Here is a 19,717-nt window from a genome sequence, read left to right as displayed (position 1 = left end):
GTATTGAGTTGTCTAACTTGTTTGTACTTTATTTAAAATTAAAATTTTTCATTATTATCCACAATGAACACTCAGGATGTGACGTCACTAACTGTCACTTTCAGTTTGCTCAAACCAGTTTGATCAAATTATTTGATCGTGGGACGCGGCCTTAACGATAATTTCCACCTCCACTAGTTTCATCTCTTTTTGTTTCGCAATGTATTATGTTTTCCATCTTTTGAGCTATTTTGCCGGTTATTAGCGCGCTCATCACTGTATATCAACATTTTCTGTGCTATATGCATTATGACTAAAATGAAATTAACTCTTTAATAGTATTTACATTTTTCACATCTTGTTACAATTTCCTAATGTCATTACTGAAAATAAGATTCAGGACGTAGGTATGAATACAGAGATTAGAGAAATGAAACTGGAGTCTGATACCAAACTTTCTTGTTTCAAGCAGCAGTGCAGTAGTGTTTCGGATAATATTTATATAACGAAGAGTTTTGACATTCGGTTCGGTGAGGCTATTAAAATTAAGCTAACCACGGAAAACTAAAATATGTATGTAAAATGTAACTTTGCAAAAATAATGTGTTTACCCGTTTCTATTAACGTAAAATGAGAAAGATTTTTTTCCGGTTTTAATCGTATTACAACTGATGATCGCAATAAACTTTTGAATAAATAGTTATTTATGATATAAGTGTTAAAAGTACACGTTTAAAGCACGCATGTGAGTACACAGTTTGCAGAATGAGCGAAGCGAGTTCTGCAAATTCACATGAGTGCCTTAAACATGTACTTTTTAACACGCATATCACACAATATTTTTTCTACAAACGTAATTACAGGACAATATCTACAAAAACTTTTACTTGAACTTGACTGACATTCCATTTTTATATTTTTTTGACATTACATCAAATTGCCGTATTGCGGTCAATACGAACTGCAGTGCCTTAAAATTTTTAAAGCACTAGTTCCTTGAAGTAACATTTTTAACGCTCGTATGGAGTGCTAAAAATTGCATTTTTAACACGGTTGTAGAAAAAAATGTATTTTCATGATTATTTGTCAAAGAAGGTATGAATGAGGTTGGGAATTGTACCAAATTTGATCCAGACATGCATATGTTAAAATCAATGGATGACAAAATATTATATAAAAATATTAAATATAAAACTGATAAAAATTAATTAAGTACCTAGGTCATTTTGTTTCCCTGTTAAAATATAAAAAAAGTTTGGTTTTTTTACATTCACGTTATACTTATTTATTTCTAGTTAAGTTAGCTGCTGTTTTTATTATAAAAAAACCTAAATTATATTCAAATAAGTTAATAAAGTTTTAATTCTTGATTTAGTAGATTTTAGCCAAGCATGCAATATATTTCCTAAATAAAATACGGCAACGTTGTCTTGTATTGAATTGAGTGCGTCATTTTGTAATTGTTGTGTTGTGTATGCGTTTTATATCAATTTTATACAATATTTGTGTATTAAGTTTTTATCCCGTACCCAAGTGATTAGTGAAGTGAATGTTTCATATTTTAGTTATTAATAGACATTTTTACAGTGTATAAATTATTTTTCTTCCCTCAACTGTGCCTAGTTGTTTCCAGGTAATGTTAATAATTCCTAAGGTAGAAAGACAATTATTTTACATTTTATGAAAACAATGAATTCATGTCAAAATTTATATAAATAATAATTATTACTGTCATTTGTTGGTTTCATTATTGTTCTTACATACATACTTATCATTTTTTAAATATAATCGCTGCTCATGCTAAATTCTATGTTTGTGTATGTTATTAATTTTTTGTTTTTGCAATAATTATTTTTATTTTTATGGTTTCTGTAATAAAAATATTTTTATTGCAAAAACTAAAAATTAATAACGTGCACATTATAGAATTTGGTATGAATAGCGAAGCTTCCAAAACGGTACAGATATCTTCCCAACATGTTACAGAGATCTTCCAAATCGTTACAGAAATCTTCCAACTGTAAAGGCTTAGTTGGCTTCCAAAAATATCGACGGCGTTGGAATATGGGACCAATTTGGCCTATAGAGTTCCCTATCTACCTCACCCCCTAATCTATGCGCATGATTTTCTGTGTCCGTTGCAATGTTGCCAGGTCAAAAAACTAAAAATCACCAGACAGTCGCTTAAAAAGTTGCCAGATTTTGCTAAAAATCACCGGATTGTTATGAGTATGCGCAGTAACGAAAAATGTGTTACTGCGCATAATTATACGCTATTGCGCATGCGCATACGCGTAACGGCGTAACCATTCGAGAACGGTAATGTGAAGAGTTGGTTTATTACTTACAAAATTTTTTTTGAAAAAAATATAATGATTTTTTTGTAAAATATAATGTAAAATGTAGGTGTTCATTTTTATGAAAGTTACTGAAAATCCCGACAATGTAGATTATTTACTATTTCAAACTTAACTTTTTATGTCATAAACTTGGCCTGGCAGACCACCTTGTTTCAACCAAACTTTTTGTTAAAACACCTAGTAATTTTTGCTCATGCTACCAAACTTTTAATATAAATAAAAACTGAAAAAATAGTTAGTAAAACACCTACCTACCTTTGAGATTTTAAATGATCAAACCAACACAAAACATGACAAAACTATAAAAACAGTAATCACTTACAATAGATAAATTGAAAATAGATATGTTGATATTAACTGAATGGTTTGTTTATAAAACCAAGACATAAATTATTGGAAGTGCATGAAACGTGCAAAAATAGAGTAAACTTCATATTTAATATGAAGAGTAAATTTTATATTACAAATTAGACTTTTTGTATGATATGAATAGTCCATAGTCATATTAGGCAATTCTTAATAACGAATAACAAACTTAAATAATATAATCGTACTTTTTAAATTTTAAAATAAATTTATAATATGTAGATATGGTCAAAAAATCACCAGATATTAAGCTTTTTAAAAAAGTTTTCACCATATCACCAAATGGGTTAAAAAATCACCAAATCTGGTGAATTTTCACCAGACCTGGCAACCTTGGTCCGTTGACGAATATGGCGGAAAAGGGCGGAACCAAGCTGCAGTTAAAACCATAGAGGTATATATTAACATAGAGAGAGCCTACCTTCCGCGCTTCCTGACGACAAGATCTCATGGACTGGTTTGCTGCATCTCTTTCTAACACATTGTATCGAAAATCTATGATGACATTCAGTGTGAATATAGGCACGGAAGAGGAGGACAACTGTAGCAGCTTTACTATGCGTAAGAGTGAAACAGCACTAATCCAAATAAAAAAGATGGTGTCGTCACTTCGCTCTGAAAGATACTCTCTCTATGCTAATATATAACTCTATGGTTAAAACTCGCCCTGATGGAATACAGTGTTGCCAAATTTTGGCTGAGAAAAATGTCACTTTTGGCGGGCAATTCAAATTTCAGTAAGTCACTCTCAAGGCAGTAGACCTTAAAAAATCATGGTACAATAAACTTACTGAAACTTTATTGTACCATGTTAAAAAATAATATTTTCATTTTCAGTATTTATCACTACTGATTGATAATTCCGTTCATCTTAGATGTGTTCAATAGGGCTTTTCATTCACAGTCATTTGTTTCGAGCTTCTGTCCGATGTTGTATAATCCGTGTATATTAATATTATACACGGATTATACGACATTTGACAGAAGCTCGAAACAAATGACAATCGATGAAAAGCCCTATTGTATGTATTGGCTCCGTGCGTCTCCCCTCTACTTACAGTCACGTGACACGCTGTCAGATTTTGTAAGGACGTTTTAACATTGAGTCTTATGGGATTATTTTGTTAAACTTGAATATTTTATTTTGTAGTGATAATACCCGAAAAAAATTGTTAGAATTCATTAGTTATTAATTTATACTGTAATTTATAGTGCAACAAAAATATTTTCTTTTGCGTTAATAAAGATTTATTGACATAAACTGCGATAGTGAGGTTATGTATACAAAATCGAACTGATAATCAATATTGGAAAGTGAAGAATTTATATCAGATTAAGTGCGTTTTTATTTTCTGTTTATATTAATACATAATATCACTAGCGTGACACGGCATTTTTTTTAAATGTCTCATTTAAAGATACACAAAGCGTCCTTATAAAATTTCAAAAAACCGCCACCATGAGCAGGTCGGTCGATTTTGCTTTGACACTTTGTTAACGCTCGCATAAATGTCAAAGTGATTAATTTAAAATTAAAATTAAAAACATTGATGGACTTGACAGAGGGGACGCTACTGGTGATTGTTTATACACGTGTGAATTTGTGCTCCGTATTAAAAACTCGAAATACCGGGAGAATACGGACTGATAAAATACGTACTAGTGATCATTGGCGAATTAAATACCCAAGAAGTGGATTGCAGGTGAGAATAGCCTAGAGAATAACTTATAAATATAATAATTACTAAAAAGACTTGAAATACAAATTAAGTTGATAGGCAACCAGTTTTACCAAAAAGTGTCTGGATAGGTAACAACCTCCGAAGAGCGAACCTCTGTGGACGTTATCTTACGCTAGACATATAGACAGCACACATTACAGCAGTGGCGTGCTGAGATAAGGGCAAATAAATCAGGATGAACATGACTAATGAAGAAATTATGCAATTTAAGGAAATTATCAAGGAATTAATAAACGAGACTACAGCTGAAATTATGAAAGATACGAAGGAACTGATTAACGAGGTAAGAGAAATGAATAAAATATACAGAGAAGAAATAAAACAGCTAAAAGAGGAAAATTTGAAGATAAAACAGGAAATGAAAGAATTGCGAGTTAAAATGATTAAAATTGAAGAAATAGAAGAAAGGCTAGAAGTAGCTGATAGGAAAGACAGAAAGAACAATATTATTATAAGCGGTCTGGAAATTCCAAATGCTACAGAAAAGGAAATGGAAGATAATGTAAAACATTTTTTCGAAGACCAGTTAAAGATAAAAATTTCTGTCCCAAAAATAAAGGAATAATAAAGGAGAAGACATACCTGATTAAAGTAGAGAATTTTGCACAAAAATTGGAGATAATGAAAAACAAATCTAAATTAACTAGGGGGAAATATAATCAAGTATATATAAATAACGACTTGACCCAAAACGAAAGAAAAATTCAACAAAAACTGAAGGAAATTGCAAAACAAAAAATAGAAGAAAGGAAAACAGTAAAAATTGGATACCAAAAACTTATAATCAATGGGCAGAAATGGACTTGGAATACAAAAAGCAGCGAATTGGAAAGGGATAATGCCAATACAAAAAACTGGACAAATTAACTGCAAGGAAAAGCAAGTGCAAGGACAATGAGGAAACGACAAGGCAAGAAATAGGTAATGACAATGGCAAACAGGATAAGAAAAATATTTGGAGACTAGCAACGTGGAATATCAGAGGACTAAATGGTAAAGAAACAGAATTGAGCTATGAGTTCGATAAAAACAAAATAGAAATATTAGGTATTACAGAAACAAAAAAGAAAGGAATTGGTGAAATATACCTAGAAGGCGGTCATTTGCTTATATATAGCGGGGTTCCACCGGAAAAGAGAGCAGCTGCAGGAGTAGGTACTATAATTAAAAAAGAAAAAGTAATAAATATACAGGACTGGAAAGGCTGCGGTCAGAAAGAATAGTCGCTCTTGAGATGAAAGATGAACAGGGAGAGCCACAGACAATAATTACGGCATATGGACCCGATGAAAATGAGAAAAAAGAAATCAAAGAAAAATTCTGGACAGACCTAAATATAGCAATAGAAAACAGTAAAGGGCGGATTTACGTCATTGGAGACTTCAACGGAAGAGTAGGAATCAAAGATGAGACAGTAACGGATGTAATTGGAAGGTACGGTGAAGAAGTGAGAAATGATAATGGAAAAAGGTTAATAGAATTCTGCGTACTAAATAATTTAATAGTAACAAACACACACTACCAACACAAAGACATACATAAATTTACTAGGCAAGGACCAAGAGAATCAGAAAAGTCAATAATTGATTACATACTAGTAGAACGCGACAATCGAAAGGTAATCCAAGACGTTAGAGTCAGAAGAGGACCAGAAATAAGTAGTGACCATTATTTGTTGGAAGCTAGAATAAAGAATAAAAACAAAAAACCCCAGGAACATACAAAAGAAAGCAAAAGAAAAATTGAATACGAATCAATCAGAACTTACAAGCTCAGAAACAAAGAGATTGCCCTAAGATACAAAGAAATGGTTGATTTAGAAATAGCAGCTCTGGAAAATGCAAATGATAGTAACAACCTAGAACAAAAATGGCAATCATTTAAAAATATATTACTGGAAGCGGCGAAAAAAGTATGTGGCATTAGTAAAAGGAATGACAAGGTGAAACAAACAAACTGCGGTGGAATGCCGAAATAAAACAACAAGTGAAAACTAAGAAAAAACTTTGGAATCATTATTTAGGAAACAAAACAGTAAACAATTACAACAAATACAAAGAGGTAAGAACTGCAGTAAGAGATATGATAAAAACAGAAAAGGAAAAGAGTTGGCATCAATTTGGACAACAGCTGGAACACAATAGCAAAGAAAATCAAAAACTTTTTTATAGAACATTAAAATCTCTGAGAACAGACAAACCTAGTAAGGATATGAGAATTAAAAACAAAGAAGGAAAAATAATCACAGAAGAAAAAGAAATTATTGAAAGATGGCGACAACACTTCCAAGAATTATTAACTGTCACAAAAGAGGATAGGAATAAAGAAAACAGTAACGCGACAGGTAGTGAAGAACAGAGAACAAGCATCGAGATAACAATCGAAGATACAATAGAAGCAATAGGCAAACTTAAAAACGGAAAGGCACCTGGACACGACCATATACCACCGGAAATGCTGAAGTACATGGGAATGAAAGGCGTAAAACAATTAGCTGAAATATTCAAAGAAGCAAGCAAAAAAGAAACAATACCGAAGGACTGGGAGATAGGAGTAATAGTGCCGATATATAAGAAAGGAGACCACAAAGATTGTAACAACTATCGAGGAATTACACTGTTATGTTCTTCTCTCAAAGTCTATGAAACAGTACTAGAAAAAAAGCTGAGAAACATTACAGAAACTACTTTAAACGAAGCACAGAGTGGCTTTAGAAAGGGACGAGGAGTGCAAGACCATATTTTCACGGTAAAACAAATAATTGAAAAAACGTTACTGTCTAAAAAGAAAGCATATATGGCATTCATAGACCTGGAAAAGGCATTCGACAGGGTGAAACGACAAACTGTGTGGGACAGCTTGATAAGAAGAGGGGTTGACGATAAACTAGTTGAAATCATCAAAAGTCTTTATAAGAGAAATAGGAACTACATAATACATAAAAACATGAAATCAACAGAATTCGAAACAACTGAAGGACTAAGGCAAGGAGGTGTCATGAGCCCAACCCTCTTCAACATCTTTATGGACGAAATCATGATAGAGTGCACACCACAACTAAATAAATTGCATGTAGGGTACAGAAATCTCCATAGCGTAACCATTTCGGAATGTGCATTCGCAGATGATGTAGTAGTTATCTCAGAAAAAGAAGAAGACCTGCAAAATAACACTTGCGGTTAGCGAAAACCAAATACTTTGGCTTCGGAGCTTCTAGACAATTGACAGTTACAATTATTGGGGACTTAGAAATTTTACACCCGTATTTTGAATTTCTCTAATAGATGGTTTGTTTAAACCCTAAATTTGCCTTTAAGGTTTTTTCTTATTAATTGAAAACAATCATTTTTGTTTAAGACCATTTTTATTATGTGAAATATTTATGTTTTTCTTTGGTAGTAGGTACCTACTGTTTTTGATCTGGTAATAATATAACTTTTATAATATGGTTAATTATTTGACTGTAATTTATAACTTTCCTATGGTTAATTATTTTATAGAGAAATTCAAAATACTGGTAAAATTGCTAAGTCCCCAAGAGGTACCGAACTATAAGTAACATATCCTATACATATAGGTACATATTATTATAAGGTACCTACATGACAAAGTTTTTTATTTAAAATATTGCTAATAAGTACTATATAATTAGGTTAATAAGTATATTTTGAATTTCATTTACATTTATATATATATATATAATCTACCAAGCGCAGTGAGGTTTTTCATTTACTGTCTTAAACTCAATGATGTATAAGTTGTATATGATGTATAAGTAGTATAGGTACAATATATATACTTTTCAAATTGCCCGCCAAATCCAGAGAACTGTCAATTGTCTAGAAGCTCCGAAGCAAAGTATTTGGTTTTCTCTAGACGCAAGTCAAAATAACCTGCAAGCATGGAATCACGCATTATGTAAACAGGGTATGAAGATAAATACACATAAGACGAAGACCATGGTAATATCGCAAGAACCAGTCGTAATAAATATGCAAATTAATGAGGAGGCAATAGAACAAGTAAACCATTTCCAATACTTGGGCGTTACAATCGAAAATAATGGAAGGCAGGACAAAGATGTTGAAGAGAGGATAAGTAAAACATCAAAACTATTTCATGCAATAAAAAATAGCTTCTTAAACAAAAAGGAAATCACAAGAAAAACCAAACTAACTGTATTCAACACTATATACCCAACAAACATTTTAAGTTGATTTAACGTTTCATCAGCTAATTTTAGAAGCTTGCATGTTGAACAAAGGTAGTCGATTAGTTTGTTTATGCATCTGTTCAGATTCTAAACAGGCGAAAAAGGAGAAGATAATCAGCTTAAAGCTGAATAAAGTAGCATTTATTAGCGCTTCTTCAACTTTTATATGGCTATTCATATTGCTACTGTACCACTTCTGCAAAATGAAGAAATACTTATTCAGTTTCTAAACAGCTTTACTTTCAGCCTTTGTTCAGCTGCTTTTGACCAATTTTCACGTGTTATATAATTTGTTTCCTTGCTGAAAAGTAGCTTTTGCAGATATTATACAGTCTATTTTTCAACTCTTCTTCAGCTTTTTATAAATAAAACAAAAATGTTTTTTTTTATATATTTATTACGATTTATTATCGACATTAGCTTTCTTTTAACTTCAATTTCACACTTATTTTATTATTTTATTTAAAATCGTAATACTTACTTTTTTTATTTTATAGTGTCTTCTGTGCGATTTGAACCTGCTACCTCTCGATCCATATATCACTGCCTATCCCACTGAGCTAATCTGGCACTTACCAAAAATGTGTATTTTATTGTATAAATGAAATGCTTTGGAAGCTGAACAACAGCTGAAATAAATTTGAAGAAGCGCTGTTTATTTGTCGAACAAAAGCTGAAAATAATTATCGGAATTTTAGTTGAATAACTTCTGAATACTTTCTGCAAAAGTAAACAACGCCACATTCACTAAATTTTAGCTGAATTGAGATTGATTATTAGCAGAACAAAACACTCCTGGGATTTACCGCGAAAATACTGTCTTGTCTGTAAACGGAGATCAAAATTTATTTGTTTTTCCTATTTTTATAGTGATTTTTGCGTAAGTTTTAAGTCAAAATGAATAGGTGTAATCCAGGTAAGTACGTTGTTTATTATTTATTCTTTAAGTATACAAAGTGTTTGTAAAAATGGATATTAATAATTATCAATATTATACATTTAAAAAAAGTTAGGTTAATTATTTTTTTACATTTAGTATTAAACTTATTAAATTATGAAATATTTTGGTCTTAAATAATTAGAATAAACCTGGGATATATTTATTTATATAAGGAGACTGATATTAACAAACTACTAATAAGTTACAAATCTTCTAATTAAAATAATGGGTAAATAAAAAGTATACTTTTATTATTATAAGAACGTAATATGAGTTGCCTATGCATTGGATGAAATTTAAAACTTCTTTTTTTCTACTTATGTACCTATGTAATATTGTAGTTAATATTTGAAATTTTAATTAGTTTAATTTATTACAGAACCCCATTTTAAAATCGTTGAGACGATAGAAGCTGGAAGGTCGGTCTTAACTGTTGTTCCACACAAGTGGATAAAAAACAAAATTTTATTTTGGCCACCAAAAAACGTGAAAAATCTGATAAAGGATGTCAATTCTACTCCAGACATTACGTGGAATAAAATAATATGTCGCATCAAAAGAAATTATTATAAAAATCGCATTGCAGCTGAAACTGAACTTTTAGAAATGTCGGGAGGTTCGGCAACGTCTTCAACTGATTCCGAGGTTTTAGGAGAAATGAAAGAAAAAAATAAAGTAAGAAACACAAAAAAGGTCACTAGTCAACAAAATTTTGAAACTCTGTTTGCATCATCATCGTCAAAATTTTGTTCGTTTCAACCAATCATACCGGAAGAAACTCCTGAGCCTGTTGTTGAAAGCGAAAATATAATTTTGGAAACCAATTTTTCGGATGAGGCAATTATTTCTCCTGAAGCAATTGCAAATGCGCAGTTTTTAAATGTCATCGAACAGGTAAGTTTTTATTGGAAACATTTAAAATTATTACTTTAATTACTTTTTTTTTGCACCCTTAATTATAAGCCTTTGATTGGAGAAGAAAGTAAAAACGACATTATTAACAAGTTGAATGACATTGAGCAAACATTTAATCAGTTTAAAAATGATATAACAGAGAGCGTAAAAGATATGTTGGTGAAGGCAGTTGCGGCAATTAAATCAGATTTTGATGCCAAATTATTGTCAGCAATGCAGAATTTTAAAAACAATCATCAGGATGATGACAATATTCAATTTGAATTTCATGCCGTTTCAACCTCACAGGAGTTAAGTCAATAGAGGAAAATCTCAAAGATCCAAATTATGAAAAGAAAGTAGTAAGTTATATTATTTCAGTTTTCATTTAATCTTTTAAATTTAATGTTGATACTGTTTTCTAGAGAAATTATTTTAAAAAAATTATTGGTAATATTCCTGATACTAGTAATGGTTTGGATACCTGCTATAGTATTGTAGATTATTTTTTTGAGAAAAAATTTATGGTGCAGTGTTCGTGGACGGGAGGAAGTAGAAGCAACACTGAAAAATGTTGTATTAAAAATTGCAAAAATATTTTAGAAGTGTTTTTTACAATAGTCCAAAGTTCCAATAAAGATTTTTCGAAGGCTTTGTTGAAAAAATTTATAATTGGAATTACAAGAAATGCAAAGAAGCGTAGTTTAACTGGAGGCATCCGCCAATCTTCAATACATAGAAGAAAAAAATCAATGGTTAAAAAACAACGTTTAAGTGGAAACAGAAAAGGTGTTGCTCAAAGACAAGGTAAAGGTACCTATATTAAAAAAATGTATAACATAAAAATTATTATTTCAGGCGAAAATGAAATTTTTTATGAAAATGAGCAATCATTTAATGAAGAAAAAGAATATGATGAAGATAACGATGAATATGGTATGGAAAAATATGAAGCTGACGGTGAAGATGCTATAATAGAACATGACGAGGTTGAAGAGGAAGATAATAATGATACAGACACGGACTAAAAGAACATTTTTATTAAAAAAACTTTTTAATTTACATTCAAGTTTTGTTTATTTTTAATAGTGTGTAGAAGAGGAATAAAAACAATTTTACTTTCATTGTATTTTATAACAACCATTTTACAAACAACATTCTCTAGCAAATAAAGTTTCATATTATTTAAATTTGTAATGTTGCAAATATATATGTGTAAATTTGATGATCGAATGGGATAACTAAAGAAATCTTCTTTTTTCTTAACAGATTTTCCATGTATGAATATTTTACCACCTTTTTCTGATGCAGAATTCATTTGAACAATGTCATTGTCATTTGTTAAAAACCATGAATTTTTGAAAACATTACTTAAACAAAAATTATGAGAATAAATGTAGCACTTGATAACATTCCCCCTTTTCTTAATTTCTGGCTGTAAACTTGTCTTTTTTGTATCATTGCTCAATATTAAATTTCTTTCGCCAATTCTATTAACAATTTGCTGCAAACTGTTATTTCCTTGGCGCAATAATTTTTTTAGTTGAAATAATGTATTCTCAAATGGGTACGTAGATATTGTAAAAAGTTGTCCAAATCTATTAACATCATCAACCACATGTTCTAAGTTATGAATGTTGCTTGTAATAAATTGTACGCCATAAATAATCTTAAAATCATCTATATATTTTTCAAACATTAATTGGGCAACCGAACGATTTTCAGCATACATGTCAGAAGAACATATTCTAACAGCAACAAAAAGAAGTAAAAAATGTTTATAAACGTCAGTGTTCAACACATCTTTTAAAATAACAATTCCAATATAATTAAGAAAATTGCGCCATTCTACTCCCCAGGCAACCAAGTGACGTCATATAACGTTGAGGAAACGTCAGTTTTTGGTTGAATATAACACGTGTTTGAACATTACGTCATATAGACGTCTTTTGTAGGTGATTTTAAATACGTAAGAGTAATGACGTTAAAATTACGTTTAAAAAACGTTTTAATTTCAGACAGCCGAAGTCTGACGTCACAAAATTGGGAGGAGCTTGCTTGTTTGTATTGACTCTAAACAATTTCGTTTAGGTATAGATAACGCTAAATGTTCATAAGAAATTTCTCATTTATTGTTTACGTGGTTTGTGTCTTGTGTAATAAAATAAGTCATTTAGATATTTAGTTGAAGAAACGTGTAAATTAAGAGATTTTTATGTGTTTTTGCTCTGTGAGTTAGTTTAATGCAGTAATTCTTCTTGACAACTATGAACTATTTGAGGTTATGTTTATTTGTTTTTAATTAAGCGTTAAATGAAGATATTAAGACAGCGTTAAATTAAGATATTAGTATGCTGGATAATTTGTTAATAACTTATTTATTAGTTTCATATATAAGTTTTTTCAGTTTTGACACAGTAATTAGGTATATAACTAGTGAAAATTCTATAACGTGAGGGCTGGTACAATCAGGTAGAATCACTGATGCTTCAAGCCTAGCGCACAAGTGGTAGTACTTTCGACACATGGGACGTAGGCCTATAGGTTTTATGTTATGTACCTATGTTTTATACTATTTTGAAACATCTGAAAGAGGTCACTTTTTGAAAGTATTAAAGACGTGGTTTTACCGACGTGAAAAAAACGTAGATACGATTACGTCTTAAAATCGTCACAATTATGACGTCAAATCGATGAGACAAATACACGTGATTTTCAACGTCAGTACTACGTCATAGAAACACGTCAATTGGTCATTTTTATGACGTGTTATCTACGTTATAAAAACGTCGTTTGGTTGCCTGGGTCCTTTCCAGTATGCCAGGCAATCTAATCCTCTTGTGGAACGATGAATTTCAGATGGAAGTTTCACAGATATTAAATGTTTGGAGATCCTCTCAATATCACGAGCACATAGCTTACTTGAGAAACCCATAGAACCATCTTTCCATCCTGTTAGACAACGCTTCATCACACCTAGCTCTAAAAGATGTAGTTCATCTGCTACTATAAAATCCTGCACCATGTCAACTTCGGAAATTTTCAAAATTGGTGACTCTTGCCCTTTATGGTGCTTACCATAATGTTTACTTCTGAATTTTGCATCAGTTCTAAGAGGACATTTTATATCAGGAAATACAACAGTTCGAGAAAGATAAGAATATTCGCCTTCAGTAGTGCATTTAAGGCATCCATTAATCCCATTGAAATTGACTACACCTGTAAAATAAACTAGTCAATTTAAGCAATAATTAAAAAAAAACAGATACCTTTAATAAATGCCCGTGCAGGTGAATCGCAGATAAAGCATCTAATTTTTATGTGAATCATATGCCCATTAACACAGAGTCCATTTGATTGCAGCCGCTTAACATCCTCAACAAAAGGCTCCAAAAATTCATTTATATCTAGAGGCTTGTTATTTCCATGGAAAATGCCAACAATCATAGGTTGTATATCAGGCATTTCATATATGCTACATAAAATTGGCCAAAACTGACGTTTGGAACTTTTATATATTGGCAACCCATCTATATTTACATTGAGCTGTATTAACATGTCTTTTGACAAGTTTTTAAAAGTGTTCGTTAGACAAACGTCAAGACCTTGATGCCAATATTCTCCACCCTGTATAACTTTACAACTTTTTTTCGTATTTTTTGGCGTTTTTAATAATGTTCTAGCATCGATAAATAAACTAGAATCATACTGTCTCTTGATTATTTGTAGGAGATCTTTTAGAGCTGCATGTGTAATATTATGTCGGATTGCCCAATTTCCTAATTCGGTACTTGAACAAGGCAATAATTGCGTTTCAGTATCTTCTGTTTTAAAAATGTCTTCATCAATAAACTGGTCACCATCATCTGATGTTTCACTGGTTTCCATTAGATTATCGTCAAGATCACTTGATGTGCTAGAAATACACTCCTGTTCTTTAGAACCTATGTAACAAATTATTTTTTATTTAAAATATACTCACAAAATTAAAACAAAATTACCTGATCCTGATGCTGTGTCGTTAGCTTTTGAATGAGAAGAAACACTACTTGGTGCATATAGATTTTTTAAAAACTCTTCATAATTTGAACGGTTTACCTTTAATTTTCGGTAATAATGGCCAGATTTTTTTATTTTTTTTAAATTTTGAATTGATTTTTTATCCATATTTTTTAAATATTAAGTAAAGCACAGTGTATATCTTTTATCTAAATAATTAAAATTATATAGCAAATATAAGCAATTGTATAATACTTAATAATCATCAGCTGCAGAAGCCATTTTTCATCGAACTTAAGTATACACCTTTTGCAACGAATATGAACGATTTAATTAAATTAAAGCTCCTTTTCAGCTTTATATCAGCTTTTATAAAGTTGCTGATTAAAAGTACTTACAAAAGTTCTGGACAAGCACTATTTCAGCCCAGAATATAACTGAATAGAGAAGGTTGAATAATGTATTATGAACTGACTCAAATAGCGCTTTCCCAGCCTCTTGTTCAGTTTTTTTTACATTGTTGATCAAAAGTAGACAAAAATTCTGCAGCAGCGCTAGTTCAGCTTAGCATTCAGCTGAATAAGATATGCTGAATACTATAATACAAAGTGCCTTAAATAGCGCTTCTCCAGTCTAATATTCAGCTTAAGTCAATTGGCTGCAAAAGGGCTTACAAATAATCTGAAGCAGTGTTTGTTCGACATATTAAACAGCAAAATAGCTTAAACAGCCTTTGTCACTTTTATGCGACTACTAATCAGCTGCAGTACTCAGTATTTAGCTTGACCAGCTATTATATGTTTGTTGGGTATAGACCAGTGCTCACATACGGCTGTGAATCATGGATACTAACTAGAAAACTAAAAAGCAAGATACAAAGCCCTAGAAATGAAGTATTTACGAAGAGTTAGAGGAGTGACAATGAGAGACAGAATAAGAAGCACAGATATACGCACAGATCTTAAGACGAAATCTGTACTTGAGTATATTGAAGAAAAACAACTAAGTTGGTGGGGACACATGAAAAGAATGAAAGACAACATACCGGTGAAGAAAATATGGGAAGCCAGGATACAAAAGAAAAGAAGTAGAGGAAGACCTAGAGAAGATTGGGATACAGTAGTCGCTAAAATCATCCAAAGGAAGGGTAAAACAATAGCAGAAGCAAGCCGATTAGCATACAATAAGAAACAATGGTCAACATTTGTACACACGTGAAAGGATGTGCCAGTCCCGACACTGAAAAGTAAAAGGGACTCAAAAGACTATATATATATATATATATATATATATATATATATATATATATATATATATATATATATATATATATATTAATTATAAACAATATTAGTTGGTCAAAGCTGTGGTATATATTTTTACCTTAAATATACTTACGTTTTAAATACTGAATTTAAGTTTTTTTAATGTTCCCTAATATCTAATTATAAATAATCTATTATAATATTAGCGCCATCTACACGATTATTGTCAAAGTATCCGAAGTAAGAAATTTATATTTTATCAATAGAACGTCAAAATGATTATAAAAATCTTAAAAAAATCGATTACAATTTAATTACTTTTTTGCGTTGTAAATATTAAGCGATAACAATTAAATAATAAATTTAAAAATTACCAGTAAAAGTTGAATTAGTAACCGCTAGGAGCGCACCAGCGAAGCTCAGAGCGTATATTATATGTATAATATGCAAATATTTGTTTGTATGATTGTTTTTACACTACAAATAACAGAGATATAATACCATACATTAATTAAAGAATAGGATTGAAATAATTGATGTCTATAATTTTTTTGTTGAAGTGTTCAAATGCCAAGAGCCAGGAAGGATGTATGTAGTAAAACTGAAGAACAAAAAAAGGAACACATGATATGGATTAATAGTAATAAGGTGTAAGGCATACAGAAAAATTAAACGAAAGCTTAAGAGATAACCAAAACAATGATAATAAATAAAAAGGAAGGCCTGAACAACAGGCCATCATAAGAATGAAACCAGAAAGGATGGCCAGGAAAATTCTGGAAATGGGAAACACAACAAAAAGGAGAAGAGGACATCCCCGAAAGAATTGGAGGTATCAAATAGAGGATATAGTACATGTACGAGGGAAAACGAAAGAAGAAATGAAAAGCCTAGCCAAAAACAGAAAAGCGTAGAAAAATGGGTGAAAGAAACAACGGACCATAATCCGAAACTGTAATAGGCATAAGGAAAAAAGACAAGAAGAATAGATAAACTGAATGAACATTCATGAAAAATTCTTGTTTTATGTATATTCTATCTATAAAATTTACATTTATATTGAATTTAAATATATGGATTTGTTATGTACTTTAAAAAAAAAAGAAGTTTGATAAAGAAACAACAGTTCAGAATAATTATTTTATTTGTTCTTAAAAATATTACAAAACTAAAATAAAAATAAAATATACAAAACTACAACCACCCATTTAAGATGAATATACCTTGGGCCGTCCTTTAATGGTAAATTAATTTACAAATGCTTGCATGTAAGAACAATGTAAAATTAGTATGGCAGAGGATCACCAGGAAATAATACGAAATTAAATAGCATTTCAACTTATTTTTGTAACTCCACACAGAAAGCAAACATTTTGTTTTTTTTTAACTAAAACTTTGGTTTAATAGTTAAAGTTTTTAGGAATAAAAATTAAGAGGGACACCACTATCTGAACATAATCAGTTGCATTTATTTTGTGTATCTGATGAAACGGATTTTTTTAATACTTCTTATAAACTTAAGTAACATCAATTTTTTGGTGGTTTCAGTCTACCTGGGGTAAAAACTGAACATACTTTTTTATGAGAAAATGGTGGAGAGTCTAAATTTGGGATTTAATATTGAAACAATGAAAAAGTGAAGCTGAAAGTTTCAAAATTTTATGTCTATTTTGTATAACAATGTATAATAATATGCCCTTAGACTACTCGTTAAACATGTCTTACAAAAACATATGGCAAATATCATCAAAAGCTAAGAGATAAAAATATTTACTATAACTTTTTTTTACTCCCACAAGAAGTAAATTTAATGTTGTTCATTATAAAAATATGATATTTATATTTTTATTTAAAAATATATGCTTTAATACTGGGTACTACATACAATACTGGAAGTATAACATTTAAAATGAAAATAAACCAATAATTTTATTGCATCTATAAGTAAGAGTCCTATGATGGCCACATCTACACTAAATTTAAAATTAAGATGCAGTAGAAATAAACAAATCAAGACAAGTTAAATGCTACTATTAGGAGCACTCCCGAATCATAATTTACAATGTATAAACTTTGGAAATCATGATTTTGGATTTACAATGTATATACATTGTAAATTATGATTCGGGAGTGCTCATAGTATTAGCATTTAACGTGTCTTGGTTTGTTTATTTCTACTGCATCTTGAATTTACTATAGTATATTTCTATAAATATTTAGGTAAATTTAAATACCAAAACAAAATATAATATGTTATTACCACTGAATGTAAAAAAGATTCTAAGTATTAGTGAGTAAGTACAGTGAAAACTATTAAAACTGTCTATTTTGTGAAAAGTGACTATTCACAAACTTTATTTAGCAATAATGTATCAAATCCGGTATTACCACATCTGCGAAAGACAGTACCTCCGTAGACTAGGGTAGGTTTGTGACTATGGCCACTAATATAGACACAATGAAATTTCAGGCTAATGTATGTAAGTGTAAATAATATGAAATGGAGATTTATTATTTTTATAACAATACAATAATTTCGATGGTTAAACACATTAGGTTAATCTTCATTGTACAGATCTATTTATTCTTATGAGATCTTTCCTTAGAACACTTAGAAATGAAATGCACATTGTTTCTCACTGGCCCTGGGAATAAAAATTATGGTTACTATTGATTTGTACACCAAGTTACTTCAGACAGGTAATATTTTATATTAACCATATACTTTGTTTCTATAAATGTTTAGATCAATTAAAAATGGTCTTCATTTGCCAATCTGTTAACATTTTTTTCAACTCATGTACTGAATGTTCCATTAATTTCACATCTTCCCTAAAACAATATCAATGTAAAATCAAAAATATTCCTTTCATGCTTGCATTTATTTTTGGAACTTTACATACCTTATATTTACATTTAACAAGAGTAGAGACATGTTTACATTTTCCACTATTTTCTGCTTTACAACAACATAACATTTAGCTAATGCTCATGCCATTTGTGAAAGGTAGGGTTCCTTTAATTTCGTGGGGATTGGACCTTACTGAAGGAATAAACCATATATTTTGATGGTATGCTCAGAACTTTCCTCTATTTTTCCAGCCAAAATAAGATGACCAGAGTTTAAAACTAGTTTTCCTTCTAAAACTTCTTGAATTTTCAGTACCCAAGAACTTCAAATATCCCACGATACTACTTCATGACTAAAAAATAGAACCAAGTAGAAAATAGAACTTCACAACAATTTTGAAAACAAAACCAAACAAATTTGTTTTTGACAAAATGACTTGAATGACAGACGATTTGTGACGGAACGGAACAGTAAATTAGGCAACATTGTATTCCATCAGGGCGAGTTTTAACCGCAGCTCGGAACCACAGCTCCATAGAACAATAGACAGCAATGCCACATGTGTTGTGCCATAGCCACCTTTACTTTACAAGCCATGAAGAGAAAAAGGCAACGTCGGAATTGATGACGTCCGTAGTCCGACTTTCGGACTACCGCTTTCGAAACTACGATTTTAAAGTACAAATTCTGGTAAAATTTATAGTATTTTTTGAGTCGAATAAGAAAATATTATTAGTTAGAAGTTTGTACAAAATAATATTAAAAGTAATTCCTTGTAAGTAACGTTCATTATACAAAAAAAAAGCAATAACAAGAATATAAACGGGATTCATTTTTTTCGAATCCTAAGAAAACTAACAAGTATTTTTGAAAAATTTAAACGCAGAATGAAAGATTACGTTAGGACCGAGGGCCGAAAGTCCCTGAAAACTTCTATATTTATTTTAATAAGTTACAGGGGTGAAAAATTAAGAAAATTTAATGTGATTTTTAGTTTCAAATATGTCATTAAAAAAACATTTTATTCATTCTAAGGGAGTTTCTGCCCTCGGCAATAAAGTAATCTTCCATTCTGCGTTTAAATTTTTCAAAAATACTTATTAGTTTT

At 30.7% G+C, this 19,717-nt stretch overlaps 3 protein-coding genes and 1 long non-coding RNA gene across 4 annotated transcripts; 2 read left to right on the top strand and 2 right to left on the bottom strand.

The window, feature by feature from the left end:
- Positions 1 to 9,160: 9,160 nt before the first annotated feature.
- LOC126884269 (uncharacterized) lies at positions 9,161 to 10,845 on the top strand. The gene is made up of 3 exons (XM_050650206.1): positions 9,161 to 9,576; positions 9,980 to 10,494; positions 10,564 to 10,845. Exons 1-3 carry the CDS (start codon positions 9,558 to 9,560, stop codon positions 10,816 to 10,818), a joined length of 789 nt encoding a protein of 262 aa, XP_050506163.1. The 5' UTR covers positions 9,161 to 9,557; the 3' UTR covers positions 10,819 to 10,845.
- Positions 10,846 to 10,876: 31 nt separating this feature from the next.
- Positions 10,877 to 11,618, top strand: LOC126884270 (uncharacterized). Its single transcript, XM_050650207.1, has 2 exons — positions 10,877 to 11,301; positions 11,353 to 11,618. Exons 1-2 carry the CDS (start codon positions 11,019 to 11,021, stop codon positions 11,520 to 11,522), a joined length of 453 nt encoding a protein of 150 aa, XP_050506164.1. The 5' UTR covers positions 10,877 to 11,018; the 3' UTR covers positions 11,523 to 11,618.
- A 1,388-nt stretch (positions 11,619 to 13,006) lies between these two features.
- LOC126884268 (uncharacterized) lies at positions 13,007 to 14,960 on the bottom strand. Its single transcript, XM_050650205.1, has 2 exons — positions 13,764 to 14,960; positions 13,007 to 13,713 (listed from the first exon to the last, which is right to left on the bottom strand). Exons 1-2 carry the CDS (start codon positions 14,380 to 14,382, stop codon positions 13,268 to 13,270), a joined length of 1,065 nt encoding a protein of 354 aa, XP_050506162.1. The 5' UTR covers positions 14,383 to 14,960; the 3' UTR covers positions 13,007 to 13,267.
- A 1,924-nt stretch (positions 14,961 to 16,884) lies between these two features.
- On the bottom strand, positions 16,885 to 19,106 carry LOC126884276 (uncharacterized). The gene is made up of 2 exons (XR_007697930.1): positions 18,662 to 19,106; positions 16,885 to 18,590 (listed from the first exon to the last, which is right to left on the bottom strand). It is a non-coding gene; the product is annotated as an uncharacterized LOC126884276 (long non-coding RNA).
- Between the last annotated feature and the right edge of the window lie 611 nt (positions 19,107 to 19,717).

This window comes from Diabrotica virgifera, chromosome 5 (assembly GCF_917563875.1).
Source record: "Diabrotica virgifera virgifera chromosome 5, PGI_DIABVI_V3a".
In the NCBI taxonomy this organism is placed as follows: Eukaryota; Metazoa; Arthropoda; class Insecta; order Coleoptera; family Chrysomelidae; genus Diabrotica; species Diabrotica virgifera.
The sequence above is the reverse complement of the archived record's forward strand: the minus strand, read 5'-3'. Positions and strand labels throughout refer to the sequence as shown.